At 42.2% G+C, this 18,631-nt stretch overlaps 1 protein-coding gene across 1 annotated transcript in view; it reads left to right on the top strand.

Annotated features, from left to right (window-relative positions):
- The window catches only part of LOC139456132 (uncharacterized), a 73,785-nt gene extending 55,630 nt beyond the window's left edge, over positions 1 to 18,155 (top strand). Inside the window, exon 3 of the mRNA XM_071237669.1 lies at positions 13,428 to 18,155. Within this exon, the coding sequence (XP_071093770.1) occupies positions 13,428 to 13,744 (317 nt within the window). The 3' untranslated portion in view covers positions 13,745 to 18,155. The remainder of the gene's footprint in view (positions 1 to 13,427) is intronic.
- Positions 18,156 to 18,631: the final 476 nt, after the last annotated feature.

Raw genomic sequence — 18,631 nt, 5'->3', positions numbered from 1 at the left:
ACCGATCCCAATTGTAAAGGAATATATGAATAAGTAATGAGAGATATAAAATATGGTTATGTTATTATTTTCACAAAAATGTAAATTGTCACGTGTCAGCATGTGTTTAGATATCTATAACGGTCAGGATGGTCCTTCCCACATTAATCTTACACGTGAAGAATATTTAAAGCGACATTGAAACCAACTCATTCACTTACTCCGCCAGGCTAACGCGAGGGCACAAATGGCTAAGCGGTCTGAAGCTTTGTGAAGAGTTGCTCCCCTTAGCTTGGTCGTGATGTTAAACACCACATTCCCCTTAATTGTAACCCTTGGGCCATAACACCATACCCATGGTGCCACGTTGTCAACATCTATAAAAAAGAAGATTCATTATTTAATGTCTACCTGTGACTTGTTTTTCCGCACAACCCATTTTTTCCCCATTTACCATTGTGTGCGTGTGTGCGTGTATGCGTGCGTGCGTGCGTGTGTGCGTGCGTGCGTGCGTGCGTGCGTGCGTGCGTGCGTGCGTGTGTGATTTGTGTGTAGCTGCTTGTACTAGTGCGGACAAATGCCGATTTAATAGAGCTAGCCCACTGAGATAGCATGCCTCAGTTTAACATATAGACCACTCAGACACAGTATACTGACTCCGAGCCGACCAGTCCTTGTTTTAGCCCCTTAATGCCGAGCGTCAGACAGGGTAACAACAAGTACACTCTTTTAACGTCTTTTGGTATGACGCGGCCGGGGATCGAAACCCGGACCTTACGCTCTTCGGGCAGACGGTCCACCGTCATAATTAGTAAAGTCATAGTAAAGTCATAATTGTAATTGTAAAATCAGTAGATTTTATTTTCCATCTACTTACACAAGAGGAGGTCACCAAGAATTCCGACCGTGTCAACAGAAGAGGGATGCGTCAGAACTTAAATGATGAACTGTTGTATCCCACGTGGAACTTTAAACTGCCCCACAGTGGACTCAAGCGAACACATGCGTCATGCAACATCCTTATGGAAATGATGCTTAAGCGGACACTAAAATGAAATTATGGAAACTCATGGATGAAGGAATAGTTTGCCCTGAAAGGCAGATTTAGCTTGAATCCTATCCGCAAGCAGCGACACAGGGTTCCAATCCGCAGCTTATCAGGTCAAATTGGGATCGTCGGGGTTGGTTCGAGTCTTGAACCGTTGACTTGAATCAAATGTTCCCATATTTTTTCGGGTGAACAATTGACTTTCCTTTGCATGTGTTTTGATGGGTGCCACCGATGAGGCAGGATACGCTCACTTTTCGCCAATACCTGGAATCATTACTATTTGATAGTGATTGATGAACACATGCTCATGATATACAGTAAACTACGGTTATAACGAACACGCGTAAAACGAAATGACGGATATAACGAACTATTTTTTTGGTCTTGTCTAATTGCTGTATATATTCCGTACATTTGCTTATAACGAACTACGACTATAACGAACTACAATTAGTGGTCCCTTTGAGTCGTTACAACCGTAGTTTACTGTAGTCGGAATTGTACAATCGACTCTGCTTCTATTGGATATGGGGGGCGGTCGGGTAACCTTGTGGTTATAGCGTTCGCTCGTCACGCTGAAGATTCGGGTTCGATTCCCGACATGGGTACAATGTGTGAAGCCAGGACCTCCTAAAAATGTTCTCTTTTAGGTTTGCTCAAATATCTATTCGAAATCAGGTTTGGTTTCATTGACAACCATACAGTGAATTATCTGCATCTTGGATACAAGGCTTTTGTAAAGTGAATTGTCTGTAGCTTGGATACAAGGCTTTTGTAAAGTGAATTATCTGTATCTGGGATACAAGGCTTTTGTAAAGTGAATTATCTGTATCTTGGATTCAAGGTTTTTGTAAAGTGAATTATCTGTATCTTGGATACAAGGTTTTTGTAAAGTGAATTATCTGTATCTTGGATACAAAGTTTTTGTAAAGTGAATTATCTGTATCTTGAATACAATGCTTTTGTAAAGTGAATTATCTGTATCTTGAATACAAGGCTTTTGTAAGGTGATTATCTGTATCTTGGATACAAGTTTTTTTCTAAAGTGAATGATACGTATCTTGAATACAAGGCTTTTGTAAAGTGAATTATCTATATCTTGAATACAAGGCTTTTGTAAAATGAATTATCTGTATTTTGAATACAAGGCTTTTGTAAAGTGAATTATTTGTATCTTGGATACAAGGCTTTTGTAAAGTGAATTATCTGTATCTTGAATACAAGGCTTTTGTAAAGTGAATTATCTGTATCCTGAATACAAGGCTTTTGTAAGGTGATTATCTGTATCTTGGATACAAGGTTTTTGTAAAGTAAATCATCTGTATCTTGAATACATGGCTTTTGTAAAGTGAATTATCTGTATCTTGAATATAAGGCTTTGTAAAATGAATCATCTGTACCTAGAATACAAGACTTTTGTAAAGTTAATTATCTGTATCTTGGATACAAGGTTTTTGTAAAGTGAATTATCTGTATCTTGAATACAAGGCTTTTGTAAAGTGAATTATCTGTATCTTGAATACAAGGCTTTTGTAAGGTGATTTATCTAAATCTTGCACAGTGAATCATCTGTATCTAGGATATAGGATATAGGATATAGGATATAGGCTTTTGCACAGTGAATCATCTGTACCTAGGATATAAGGCTTTAGTACAGTGACTTATCGCTACCTAGGATGTAAGGCTTTTGCACAGTGAATCATCGCTACCTAGGATACAAGGCTTTTGCACAGTGAATCATCGCCACCTTGGATATAAGGCTGTTGTACAGGGAATCATTGGTCCTTTGGATATAAGGCATTTGTACAGTGAGTCACGCTTCCCGGTCTAAAATAGGTATTTGTGTAAAGGTTCACTCGTTCCCGCAGAGACCAGATAAAATAACGGTTAGTTGTTATGCCCTGAAGAAATCGGTAGTTGTGCCACGATTTACAACGCCAAATGCATCTCTTACATGTATGTAAATGATTCACCTAGCTATGTGGTGATGACGTATACATGTGTCAAGTTAGATGCTGTGTACAATAATGACAGACATGCGTGCAAGAGTCGTGAAAGCTTGTGTCGGTAACGCTCAATGGAGTGGCCTGCTATCGGTATGCTTGACAACATAGGAACCTTACGACTTGTGATAAATGAAAAGAAGTGAAACATCCTACTTAACTTGGGATATCGCGCACCTATTATTCATGTTAAAATCAATTTAGGAGTTCTGTGGTATATACACTTTCTCCGTTTCAATAGTTTTACCATAACGGTAAAAGTTCAGCTTGAGCCATTACCGCCGCTGACACATCAAACGAAACCATCCCAGCTTCCATGCCTGTTTCCCTTCAATCTGATGTCAATGCATCCGAAATTAAAACGCCAGATCGTAGACTTGCTCTTATCAAAATCGGCCGAGCGCAATGATCAGAGATATTCATACAAAGAACTTCACGAAGTCCACCAGCTGCATAACAGCACCGCCGGCAGTCTATGAGGCGAAATGTAAGTCTTATTGTATAAATGAAACTTGTCACAGAAGGTGCTCAGGATGAGACGAGATTATAGACACAGATTGATGGAGAATAGTCAAAAGTAATTACCTATCCCCAAATTGGTAAAACCGCCCGTCGGGGCATACGCTGATATACCTCAGTGGTGGTCAGCATTGATCAATACATGTTCATTCTGTTACCTGGGTAACCCTCGTTGGCTTGACGACATACTGGGCACAATATCTATAACTGGTGTTTTTTGGTGTTTTGTATGTGCGTTACGCCTCACTAGGTAATATTCAGGTTGTATGATAGCGTCTGGACCAGACAATCCAGTGATTGGTAAGGGGAACGTCAGGGAACGATGACACGAAATCAACCAAGTCCGCCCGTCCCCTGCCCGATCCATAGCTCTCCTCTCACGACAAGCACGTGTTGCTGTGGATTCCTGAAAAAATACATCGGAACCGTTTTGATAAAAAGTCAAATGTCAACTCTTCTGTGCATATGCCATAATAATTTCCTACGAATCAGTCCATGCCATGTGAATAGTTAGTGAGTTTTTCAAGAAGATCATTTAACGCCTAGTGCTTATGTTTCTATCTCATATCATTGTATCAAAGTCAGTATGTTTTTTTATAAAATTAGATGTGAAGCCCATTTCTGGTGTCCCCAGCCGTGATATTGCTGGAATATTGCTAAAAGCGGCGTAAAACCATACTCACTCACTCACATTTAAAATTAGATGACAAGAATGTGGTGTGTCAATCTGTCTGTCTGTAGGGTTACCTTAGCTTTCTGGCTGTGACGGTATAGGAATTCTGGGTCCATGTCAAGCTCCTTCCCAGTACCACCTTCGTTACACTCTCGGTAACATCGTGTGGGCGCGGCCATTACAGGAATCTTGATATTTGCCCTCTAACCCAAAATGTAGTAACGTTTATACTTTTGTTTATGTCTTTGGGAATGCCACCATAAGTAATTTTTGAAAAGGTTTACGACTGACCATATTTCCCTGATGAATTTACCTTTTTGTTTGTTTGATCAGATTGGTTCTTACATTCTTACCATACCAATTACATGATAGTTTAAATGCAATAGAAATTCAAATTGACCCCCCCAAAAATAATTTTTTGTTAGGGTAAGTGTATTCGGCGTCACGGCTGTCATCGCTTGTTTGTAACCATATTGGTCAGTCTGTTGCGAGTTCAACTCCAAGCATGCTTGTAGCCACCTATCACTGAGGGGAGCTTTGACTGGTGGCAGCGATAGTAGAGCTCCGCGAAAGGGCAATCGCTGTGAGGAGCTTGGGTCCCCATGTGCGTTAATCATCTGATTATCAGATGCGGCACAAGCAGGATCTTGTACCCACACATAGTCAGAACCGTCCAAGTTCAGGAAATTGTCACTGAAGAGTTCAGATGACTTTTGAAACGATGTCAGCATGTTTCACAAAGCTGAAGGCACATAATTTCGTACAGGGTCGTGGTTGAATGCAGGAACTTCAGAACAACTAAATGTATGTAATCCAAGTTGCAAGAGGGTGCACGGGTGGCCCAGTCGTCCAAGGCGCCCAGTTCGCTGCGCAGCGTTGCCACGCCAGAAACCTATGATTGTGGATTCGAATCCCGGTTCGCCCCGATTATGTTTCTAGGTTTGTCAGCACCATACCCGTGCTAGTGGGTTTCACCGAAGTGGTAAACGTCTAAGACATGCATCGGGCTTTCCTCCCACATCAAGCTGTCACACCGTGATACTGTTAAAAGCGGCGTTAAACCCAACTCACTCACTCATTCACTCACCCAAGTTGCAAGATGAAGATGTTCTAAAAATGTCTGCAACGCATAAATACTTTTGTTGGATCAAGGATATTGCACATCTTAACAATTTAAAGTGGACCTTTTCAAGTCGAATCTTCATTCTATTTAATATTTATCAGTGCGTACGTACAAATGTGCCCGAAGTCAACAAGACTTTTTCAGTGATATCTAGAGAACAATAATCAGCCGTTATAATGACCAGAATTGTTCTTACGATGCCTTGCAACCTCTACTAACCAGATCAATATATGTTTACTATGTACATTTTGTTCATAAGCAATGGTCATCAATAAGACTTTTGACGTGATTACATTCCTGTCACTTTCTGTGAATGGTTTGACGACACATCTGAAATGTAGTATAATATGATCAAGCAATCGCATTAGTGGCGAGAAAACTAACACGGGAATCTGCAGAATAAACTAAACGTCTCTGTAGGAATATTTGGTCCAAGAAAATCTGAAGCTAGCGAAAATCACATCTTCTCCAACGCAACTGCTGCAGGATTTGTATAGAGCCAAAGCAAAAAAGTAACAGTCTCCGAACGACTGACGGACCAGAGACGTATTGCAAGTAATGTGTTTTGCAGGAGATCAATGTCAGCCCTATAAACTCAATTATATGTTTTATCTCAAGAGGATCCCGGCATCCATCTGCGTTGGTTTTTTTACGAGGGACGTCTGCTGCGAACGTTATTTTAAATGTCTGCTTTGAAGGAACACGAGCCAAGTGCACGAAAGTGGACAAATGTTTGCAATTGTAATTGCGAGTAAATCCTTTTGAGGAAGGGCATATTTTGTGGAAATGACCAATCCTTGTGAATTAATACTTTTCGCGAACATCTGGCGTCACTGATTGTCAGTGATCCATTCATATAATTGTCACCGCTATTTTGCCTTTCACGCCGAATGGAATCTGTTTCGGCAGTTATTCTCTGGTGTTGCCCTCCATTGCCCTTTCTGTGCTTGTACCAGCTAATTTGGACCAGTGAAGGTCCAGGTTAAAATCTTCAACACCATGTTTGTCGTGATAGACGGTCGGGTGGTCATGCTCGGTGTCTTGGTTGATGCACGTCATCGTATCCCAATTTCGCAGATCGATCGATGCCTATTATGTCAATCACTGGATAGTCTGTTCCAGACTCGATTATTTACAGAAAGCCGTCATGTAGCTAGAATATATTGATTAGTTCGGCGTTAAACAACAAACCAACCAAACAAGCAAACCATCTGATTTCTGTTCATTTTTCTCCCCAAACAATCCGACTGTCCCCGCCAACAGAGACATGCCCCCGAATACAAGGAACTGTTCTTTCTCCTATTTGTCGGTACATCAGTGTTCTTCAACCTGCTCTCATCAGAAAATAACACACGTTGCCAGTTACGACAATACCAACGTTGAGCTTGACGTGCCCAACGTAAACACCAAAACCGATGTTGCCTCGTCAACGTAATTCCTCTGAATCGTGGATAGACATTGGTGCCTTGCTCTCGTCGTCGGCGACGTATGGTGTAACGGCTGATGACACGTCCAAGCGCAGTCACGGCAGATGAGGAATATGTGACGTAGGTGAAAGGTGTGGAGACATCGGTCCTCAGCGGCGGCTGTGACGAGGGGTCCCCAATTTCCTTGCCTGGCTGCCGTTCCGCCGGTCATTCCGTAACACTGCATCAACTTGGTGATCGTCTCTCAATTTTCACGTCCATGGACGTATAATATTTGGTACAGCTGTATGAAATGGGGTTGAACGTCGCGTTCAAGATTATTGCACTGATATAGTGCACGCGCGTGCGTGTGTGCGTGCGTGCGTGCGTGCGTGCGTGCGTGCGTGCGTGCGTGCGTGTCCTCCTGTGCTAGTCGGGACTATAGTGCTAACCAGCTGAGATACCATGCCGCAGTTTAACATGAATACCCCACTCTCCGAGCCGACCATACCCTGTATTAGCCCCTTAATGCGAAGCGCAAGGCAGGGTAACAACAAGTACCATCTTTTGACCTCTTTTGGTATGATGAAGCAGGGGTTCGAACCCCGTACCTTCAGTTCTCAGGGCGGACGCTCTACCACATGACCACTGAGGCGCCACTTTCTTTCTCTTTCTGACGCCAGTTGAGTTTCATCGACCCTGAATGATCCATCATGTAGTGTCTACCTCCAACATTTCCCAGACGAGCAGATCAAGCCAAATGTAACCAAGGCTTGTTATCTTCCTGGATCTCTCTGTTTACTCTTACGGAACAACTTGAAGCTTGTCTACTTGTCTTTAGGTCCCTTCATTAATTTAGAATAAACAACTTAGCGTTGAATTCCTGCACGCGCTGCTTGAGGGCTTGCATGATGTACGTTACAGTACAGATGGAACTCTTTAAGCAGCGCGAGGACGAATATCATTTCGTGTTGACAGGATGGTACTTACGGTAATTTGAAGGTACATTATCTAACGTCATTTGTGATTGTATACATATCGCCAAAAGCAGTTTGATGCAGAGCATGCAAGGGTCACGGGACGACTCTAGTGGATACTGAAGTGGCGTCTGGGCTTTGTGTATTTTTCTTCCATATGGCCTCAGTGTAGATTTTGTGACGTCGTGATCATGTATATTACATACACGCGATTAGGCAGACAGATCGTTTTACATGGCACTTAAGCCTGTCAACTTTGACATATGCAGGCACACTCGACACGCAGACAGTATAACTCGAAATGGGTACGGATACACTCGACACGCGCACAGGCACATTCGACACGTGCACAGGCACACTCGACACGCACACAGACACGCACACTGGCACATTCGACGCACACAGGCACTCTCGACACACGCACATACACACTCGATTCGCGCTCAGGCAGACTCGACACGCACACTCGACACGCACATTAGCACACTCGACACGCACACAGGCACACTCGACACGCACACAGGCACACTCGACACGCACACAGGCACACTCGACACGCACACAGGCACACTCGACGCGCACACAGGCACATTCGACACGCGCACAGGCACACTCGACACGCGCACACTCGACACGCGCACACTTGACACGCACACAGGCACACTCAACACGCGCACAGGCACAGGCACGGTTGACACGTACACAGGCACACTCGACACGCACGCAGTAAAACTCGAAATGTGTACAGATACACTCGACACGCACACAGGCATTCTAAACACGCACACAGGCATACTAAAGCTGCACGCAGTAAAACTCGAAATGTGCACGCTCGACACGCACACAGGCACATTCAACCCTCGCACAGGCACTCTCGACGCGCACACAGTCACACTCAACACGATACACACGACACGTGCACAGGCCTAAACACGACTCACGCATAAAACCTAAACACGACTCACGCACAAACCTACACACGACTCACGCAAAGGTGCTCATTCGTTATCCAACTGTCAGATATGTTACAAAGGGTGACAAATGAGAACAGACTGACGAGGCGGAAGCGCCTTATCCTGTCATCGATTATTAACGCTTGTCTAATTGGCTAGTAATAATTTCTATTTGAACGATGTCTTTTCAAAATGTTGATGGGACGCTTCTTGACATCAAATCAATACCGATGATTATTGTAGCATTACCATTCGACGGAGTCATAAAGACATCAATACGACAGGGTAGCAGATGATTGAACTGAATGCTGACCTGAAATGAAATGATATTGTAATTGACAATTCTCGGAATATCAATAAGGAGCATCATTGGTGACGTCATAACGTAAATGGAGGTGGATAACGGCATGACGAAACGTGAGGGTACTATACGCTACCAGTCGCGGAGTGGAGGTATTGGCCTTCATTAATACCTGGCTGACACTCTTGTATGATGAAAGACGAAGGGGTCACTCGTCGCCGGGACCCGTGAAGACCCGGGGTAGAATAGACCTTCAGCAACTCATTCTTGATGTAAAAGGCGACTTGCTTGTCGACTAACGGGATCGGGCGGTCAGGCTCGCTGGCTTGGTTGATGCATGTCATCGTATCCCAACTGCGCGGATCGATGCTCAAGATATCAATCACTGGATTGCCTGTTCCATACTCGATTATTTACAGACCGCCGTCAAATAGCGGGAATATTGCTGAAAACGGCGTTAAACAACAAACAAACAAACAATAAGGCAGTGGGGTAGCTAAATGGTTAATGTGTTCGCGCGTCACCCCGACGGCACTGGTTTGAATCCCAACATGTGTACATTGTGTGATACCCATGTGTGTTTTCCATCGCCGTCATATTGCTGGAATACTGTAAAAAGCGGCATGAATCAATATTCACGATCGCTGACGACCGACAAAGCATTACATCAATCCGTCCAATACCTTGGAATATATTGAAAAAAATAATCTGCTCTCGAAAATGCTGGAACACAATGACTAAAAAACCACAAACAAATCGTTCTTTGGAACTGGATGTTCTGACAAAAGATGTGCCGTTGTTGAGGTGGTGAGGTAAAATTGGGTCGCGTCCAAGATTATTGCACTTATATAGCGCGCGTGTGTGCGTGCGTGCGTCCGTGCGTGTGTGTGTGTGGCTGCTTGTATACACACAGTCCGGACTGATGCCGATTTATAGTGCTAGCCCACTGAGATACCATGCCGCAGTTTAACATGAATACCCCACTCAGACACATTTTACTGACTCCGAGCCGATCAGTCCTTGTTTTAGCCGAGCGCCAGACAGGGCAACAACAAGTACCATCTTTTAACGTCTTTTGGAATCGAACCCCGGGCCTTCCGCACCCCGGGCGGACGCTCTACCACTAGACCACGGAGGCGGTCTGCCGTTGTTGAAGAAACAATTTCGCCCCTCATTTTTTGGAAGAAAATAGAATGTGTCGAAGCGCGGAATATCATGTTTCCAATAATAGCATGATAACATGATCCTGATCAGGGATACATCCTTAGTTCGGCACATGTCAAACTCTGCGTATCACAGCCCTCCCTCTGGGCCCGATACTGTTCCTTCCTTCCAGACATTTGATTACATAGGATGGAATCTCGTCTCCAGCTGATTGTTACTTCTTAATAATACACGTATCAGTCAGACACGGTTTCTCTGGCAACCAGCTAGAAGAATCCAGTGCAACCCGCCGGCCTCGTTATCAAGCCAAAACCTGAGGAGAGCGGATGTTTACTTATGAAAGGGGTTAGTTCAGTGTATTTAATATGAAAACACATGCTGTATATTTATTTTACATGTGGCCTGCTAGGCTAAGTTTTCATTTTTACAGGATATATCAACATTTCATATTTTAAATAACTCAGCTGAAAATGAAAGTATTTATTGGTTCAAAGTTCTCAAGAACAGGTTGAAATACTTGCGTCATTGCGCCATTGTTGGCGCTGTGCTGATACAAGTGAGGCTTATATATAGAGGATATTATATGAGTGTTCATGAGTGTTCCGGTATTTCCCGAGCGAATGCGAGCAAAATACCGGAATTTAGGCACGAGCGACGTAAGCATAGTATGACATGAACACGAAAATAATGTTCTTTTAATGGACCCGTGAAGATCCGGGGTAGAATAGGCCTTCAGCAACCCATGCTTGCCGTAAAAGGCGACTATGCTTGTCGTAAAAGGCGACTAACGGGATCGGGTGGTCAGGCTTGCTGACTTGGTTGATGCATGTCATCGATCCCAATTGCGCGGATCGATGCTCATGATATTAATCACTGGATTGTCTGGTCCAGACTCGATTATTTACAGACCGCCATCATATAGCTGGAATATTGCTGAGTGCGGCGTAAAACAACAAACGAACCAACTATTACCGAAGAATATGTCGACATACAGAGACTATAAGGAAGGCAAGTCGCACCAGCAGCGGAACCACAATTTGACGAATGACGTCAACAACCTTCAGCTATTACGTCGTTTCTAGTGTGACGTCATTCAAACCTAACGTCACAATAAGATTCGAATGACGTCAACAATGCCGTCCGGATGACGGAAACAATACACTGTTGTCTTGTGACCTCATATGACACTGGGGCACATATATGATTTTTATGAGCCCCGATATGTTTGTCTTCGGGGGTTATATAATAACAATATTACTGACAAATGTGATATGATTACAATAACTAAGAAATCTCCCACAATAAATCGTATATAGTATATTAGTTAGTCTTCAGATAGGACGATATTCAGTTTTTTTCTGAGAATGAAAAATTATATGTATTTCACACATAAAATAACTGTAAAATAAGGCCTGTTTCAATGGATTTCGCATGCAATCAGCACGTGTCAGCTCCTTTAGAGTATGTAGGATCAACACATCCGTAGTCAGTATTTCACCTTCATGTGTTCGAAAAGTTCCAGCCCAATTTCATCACATTGAAACCCACGAGCACGGGTATGGCGCTGACAAGAATAATAAATAGACAACGCATTTTAAAAAGTGGTCAAATGTCAAATTTGGGATTACACTTTCTCAGTAAAATACAATTTCTAGTACTTTTCTTAAGTGGAGTCCCATCCGGGATTCGAACCCATACTCTTAGGGTAATCGCCAGCTGAGACCGAACCCACTCAGCCATGGAAGGCTAACCTGCAGCTGGTAATCTAGATTACGTTCTTTGTGTATCCCTCTGATAAGTGTAAATTGGCACGTTCCATGTGGTCTCAGTGCAGGCGATTAGGGGCCTCATCCGGGATGTATGTATATTATTTCTAAGTACAGAAGAAGTCTTTAAAATTGGCTGTCATGTTAATTGTTATAGGTACTATATGCGACGGGATTTGGCGTCATGTGGCCGACAGTGACATCAAATAACATCACTGACAGCTTCTGCCCGAGGTATTGTGTAGGTAGCGGAATAAGCCGAGAGGACCCGAGTGTGTTGTGCAGGTAGCGGAATAAGCCGAGAGGATCCGAGTGTGTTATGTAGGTAGCGGAATAAGCCGAGATGACCCGAGTGTATTATGTAGATAGTCCGCTAATGAGCTGAGTGGGCCTGAGTGTATCGGAATTTACATGCAGCCACGATGAAATATCATCCAGTTAGGGGATGCAATCAGAGAAAGGTTACATTTATACCATATATGTATACAGTCCACTCCTTATTGGTTTCGTGTTCAATTTGAAACTGCAATAAAACATTTTCCATCTTGAGATGCGGCGATAATTGTAGGATAAGGTGTACAGATTGTCAGTAAAACCATGGCTGCCTGCTAAGTGTATCAGGTGTGAGGTGGAATGGGGTCTTCTTGTACTAGTCCGGACTAATGTCGATTTATAGTGCTAGCCCACTGACATACCATGCCGCAGTTTAACATGAATACCCCACTAAGACACAGTATACTGACTCCGAGTCCATCTTTTAGACCCTTAATGCCGAGCGCCAGACAGGGTAACAACAAGTATCATATTTTAACGTATTTTGGTATGAAGCGGCCGGGGATCGAAACCCGGACCTTCCATCCTCCGGGTGGACGCTCTACCACTAGACCACGGAGGCGGTCCAGTGTATCATGGCCCGGTACAGACAAATCAATGTGTGCAACTCAAACAACCTCGAACTAGATACTCGAGATAAGATGAAATATGGATTGCAATAGCTTTCAGTCGTGAGACGTTTTTCAATGGCTTCAATGCAAATTGTGTGCGTGGCGGGTGCTACAGGTAGAGCAGGACATACTGACCCTTTCTGCGAACACCTGGTGTCATCACTGGTGTCAATCAGAGAATCGTTCATATTATTACTACCGCTATTCTGCCTTTTTCGCCCAATGGAATCTGTTTGGGTGGAGAATCGTGACTGGTCCTGACGTTATATATTTTATTGTTAGCGTTACATAATACACGTCTGTTCAAAGAGGCAATAAACCCAACTCGCTCACACATAAAGTATGCCACAACATAAACTACAGTAAAGTACGGTTATAACGAACTCAAAGGGACTACTAATTTTAGTTCGTTATAACCGTAGTTCGTTATTAGCATATATACAGCATAATTACAGCAAATAGTCTGGACAAAAAAATTAAGTTCGTTATATCGTCAGTTCGTTATAAGCGAGTTCGTTATAACCGTAGTTTACTGTAATTGTACATATTCTCTTTCCTTTTTTCGCAGGCTCGGTTGTAGCATACGACTGCGCTAATGACGGCCATGGAAGGGCGGACAAGTGTATTGAAAGAGTCGACACTAGAATATGCGTCTGCTCCAAGAATCTGTGTAATGCGCCGGAAGGGCTGAACGCGGATGAAGAGGACTATTTCGAAACCAAGACACTACCACCACCATACATAAAAGAAATAGTTCCACAAAAATCCCATGAATCCTCCTGCTCTCATGTATTTGTTTCGTTTCATCTTTTAGCATCCTCAGCATTGGTTACACTGTTCGCACATTCTATGTTTTTATCTGCTCCTTGTAACGTAGTGGTCTGAGTGGTTATTGAATTGGTAGCATGTTAACACACCAAGGGTAATACCTTGTGTCCCATGAATGCTTTAGGAGGCTCACTATTCATATCAACTGTTTCTGTATGCTGAGACTGTAATGGAATAACAACAGTGTATATTCTCTTATATATCAGCGGCCATAATGTTCATTTGGGTGTAAATATAGAAATAATCATTGAAGGTCGGGAAATATTAGACTACGAATCAAGCATATGATGCTATTTTTACATATTACATAGAAACAGTAGGAAAATATACTCTCATTGCCCATATAGTGAGTGAGTGTGGTTTTACGCCGCTTTCAGCAATATTAGAGCAACATCACAGTGTTGAAACCATAAAATAGGCTTCACAGTGTACCCATGTGGGGAATCGAACCCGGGTCTTCGGCGTGACGAGCGAACGCTTTAACCACCATCCTGCCTAAGGAATCTCTGCAGGATTAGTATTCCGTTTAAAAATACCCACCAGCCTCCCATGCCACCCAGTGATATTAGTCCATAGACATAGATGATGTTTCTCCCACGCAGTTTTTCTCATTACGCAGAAAACGCAATCCTTCTCCTTAGCAATCATCGCGACAAATACAGGAGGGATAACTCTTCTGTTTAAGAATAACAATCGTAAATTCATAATGATATGAAAACCGGACGTAAAACATTAGTGATATCCCAGAAATAAAATCTTTCACACCGCTTGCCATAAAAAAAAACGCACGATGATAATTTTTTTTATGTATTTCATGGCCTACAATCTACTAATACAGTCTTAGTGTTTTGTGAAAAAAACGATGCATGTCATCGTCTCCAGATTGCGTATATTGAGGCTCGTGATATCATTAGTCAGACTCCATTACTTACAGACCGCCGTCACACAGCTGGAATATTGCTGAGTGGGTCGTTAAACAACAAACAAAAACAAAACTTGAACTTCTGTATTTACGAAACATTGTAACGTACTGTGGACCATAGTTTGTTTTTTGTTGTTTAACGCCGTACTCAGAAATGTTCTAGCTATATAACGGCGGTTTGTAAATAATCTTGGCCAGACAATCCAGTGATCCACGCAATTTGGGATACGATGACATGCATTAACCAAGTCAGCGAGTCTGACCACCCGATCCCGTCAGTTGCCTGTTGCGGCAAGCATGGGTTGCTGAAGACCTAATCTAACACTAATTGTAAGATAAGAATTACAATTGTTATCATTCTTACATTTTCAGCATACGAGGAAACAGTATAACATGTTTGTATATAGCGCATTTTCTACACGGTGCCATGTGTTAGCCCCCAGACTATAAGACGCTAGTGCTGGGTGCTTCATTTATGAGTGGCTAGTCAAGTATAACGGCAGGTGCTTGCTCCAGTACTCGCGGTACATGCGTACGCATTCACCGATCATATTAAACGTAGTTGGGCACATTTCTTTTCGATTTAATGGTTTACGGGTCGTTACCAACCACTCAACTTGGATAGCACGAAAAACAGGCATAAGTATAAACAGTCAATCTTTTAAAGGAAGGCATCGAGCAACAGCCTAAGGCTTGAAGATGTAAAGTAACACGTGACTTAAATGTAACGTGTGAACCTGATTGGAACGAATGCTCCATAAGTACCTTTTATTCTACGATTCGTACGACCCAGAGCTTATACTTTTCATTTGATCACTTAACATTTGGTATCAATTGCTCTGTCGGGTTTTCTCTCTCTTTTTCGTATGTTAGAACCAAATAATAATACGGAATTTAATTTGAATTAATGGGATATATTTGTTCAGTTAAATCGGTCGACCCGTAAACCTTAATTTTGAAAAGGTGTGGCCTTACATGTAAGATCCGTCCTTATGACCAGTTCTACTCACTGAGCGAAGGTGTACTTGAACCGCACACATACGTAACACATCATGTTAACAGTATTAGATAAGATATACTATCAACAAGCTAAACGACATTGCTGGATGTAAACAGGGAACAGGTTCAACGGGTATATGATGAAGGCATCCTCTACAAGCGTGTTATGTCAACACATCCGAGAAACGCATCAAGAGAAATGACACGTTTGTGGATTACAACGTCTTTATTGTCTGTTGCAAGTTTTAAGGGATACTAGCGCCGCACCATTCACCCGATGAAGGGTCAATTTGGCAGTAGCTCTGAAACACTGTTACAAACAATGAAGAAATTGATGTCCAGAAATTTGTCATTTATTATATTCTTAAGTGTGAATGACTGAGATTTCCGAAGTTGAGAAAAGTGATATTTTCATTGCAGTGAACATAACTCTTGATATTTCACTACTGTGAAAATAACACTTTGACGGATCTAGTGTCATGCAAGGGTGACCTCCCCTCAAATTGTCTCCCCTTATGGTGGGTGTGTAGCCCGTACACAAACTGTTGACTTCCTTTTTAAGTTAGTTCCAAATTGACAAGGCAAAATAATGACAGATGGTCATTAATGGAGTTAATATCGCTTCATGCTGTTTGTTATTCTCTTGAAAATGTTTCGTTATAAACTGTAAATTTCTCATTTAATTCGTCATCCAGACGTTCGTTTCGCAAACGGTCATTTTTGTTACTTGGCCAGCGTTTATTCACTTCAAACAGCGGTTTGGTAGTTTTCGAGTATATTCTTTTGTTAAAGTTGAATTTGTATATAATCATATCTATATGTATGAACTTTCGTGCTCCTTAATAAGTTTTGTTACTTAATAAGATTTTGCAAACACGAAACTAATTTTTAGTCGCAAATACAAGGGGTGGTGAACCGTCCCTGTGTGTTACGCTGGGAGAATTTACGTTTCAAGGTATACATTTTAAACTACTACATTAAAAGCATATAATGAATAGAATATTCCGTGTGTCTCGTGAACTATCATGTTTCTCTCATCTCGTGACGGGTGAAAAGGAGACATTTTTCCTCTTGGCTACGCCACTCGTGTAAATATCGCCTTTCCCCCCGTCCTCTATGTCTTCATGTTTATTCAACTTCTACATGTCTACCTTAGTCTTAATAAGAGGCAAGACGATTGTATTTTAAAGGAATTTCCGGAATATCGAGGTTTGCCTGTATATGAATTCTATTGTTTACTCTTCAGTTCGAGACGGGAATAACGTTCAAGGATACCTTCTTAATCACATGTATATTTGTCATACCCTTGTCAAAAGATTCATTCCTGGCATAAATCAACATTTCGTTTTAACTGCAACTGTTTTGTTTCCAAGTAGTATGTACCGACAATCGCTTAATATGTCAACGTAGATCAATGCATACCAGACTGCAACAAGTACTGTGTTATTGAAACGTACGCTGAAGATTAGTAGCATGCTACAAGTGCTAAGGGTTGTTTTTGACATGCATAAAAATACAATCTCATTACAATGAGATATTTTACTCCGGTCCTACATAGACACCACTCCGCGTTAAGATCTGAGATCATCTCTATTGAAGTACCCTGAACGATTATCGACCAATCAGAATGAAGGATGCATGGGTTCTTCAACCAATCAGCCAATTAGATGCAGCTTTATAAAATCGATTTGGCTTCATTTCTTTACCACCGCCATTCGGAAAATTCGATTTTAACAGAAGAAAGCCCACACAGGACAAATATATACTTTGGATGGTTCTCCCTTGTGAGTGTGACCGCCTCCGTGGTCTAGTGGTAGAGCGTCCGCCCGCACAGCGAAAGGTCCGGGATTCGGTCCCCGGCCGCGTCATACCAAAAGACGTAAAAAGTTGATACTTGTTGTTACCCTGTCTGGCGCTTGGCATAAAGGGGCTAAAACAAGGATTGGTCGGCTCGGAGTCAGTATACAGTGTCTGAGTGGGGTATTCATGTTAAACTGGGCTAGCACTATAAATCGGCATCAGTCCGGACTAGTACAAGCGGCCACACACACACACGCGTTCATACACGTCGCTCTAGAAGTGCAATAATCTTGGACGCAACGTTAAACCCCATTTCACCTCACCTCACCTTTGTGGGTGTACATGACACGGAACAAGGAAATGACACATACGATGTTTACAAAGTCCACAATATAATGGACTTATCCACAGATTTCCACGCAGAGATGCATCGTGTCAGAGTATGTTCAGTAACGTCTGGTAAGCAAGTTTACATCGTCGGTGTAACATATTTTACGTGTGCTTCAATATACATCTGTCGGAACATCAGCGCTCTGAGAACGCTTCCTACATGTCATTGTCTCGTAAATATTTTGTCGTTAAATTGAACGTGAACACAAAATCTTCTGTAATAATGAAATGATTTTGTCATTAAATGGCCAGTTTTATTTATGTGACCAATGCCTTTGATGTATATAATTCTCTCTTTAGAAATAAACAACCAAGTTGTACCAGCATCTAAAGAACACTATTAAAGTTTATTATTTATTTTGTGTGTTTTTGGTTATAATTAACATACGGTAGTCCTCTGCAGTCATTAGTAGTAGAATAGTAGTAATTCTGTATTAATTGAAAACACTCCAGTACTGTCAAAGTAAAAACGTCAGTACTGTTTAGACGTTAGAGACGACTAACAGGATGGGGTGGTAAGTCTCGCTGACTTGGTTGGTGCAGTCATCGTGTCCCAATTGCATGGATCGATGCTCATGATATTAAACACTGGATTGTCTGGTGCAGATTCGCCTATTTACAGACCGCCGTCATATAGCTGGAATATTGCAGAGTGCGGCGTGAAAAAAACAAAAAACAAGAGTTATCAGAAAGATGACATATCCCCCCGGCAGCTGTCTGTAAAGTAACCACAAGTAAATGTGCAATTCTGTATGTAATGAGTCAAGATTTGAATGTTCTTTAAGAAGCATACATTGTTTACCAACAAAAGATCAACCATGGTCGCATCCATA

The sequence above is a fragment of the Haliotis cracherodii genome, unplaced genomic scaffold (assembly GCF_022045235.1).
Source record: "Haliotis cracherodii isolate W230 unplaced genomic scaffold, xgHalCrac1.p SCAF_11, whole genome shotgun sequence".
Classification (NCBI taxonomy): Eukaryota; Metazoa; Mollusca; class Gastropoda; order Lepetellida; family Haliotidae; genus Haliotis; species Haliotis cracherodii.
This window is presented reverse-complemented; position numbering and strand designations above follow the sequence as displayed.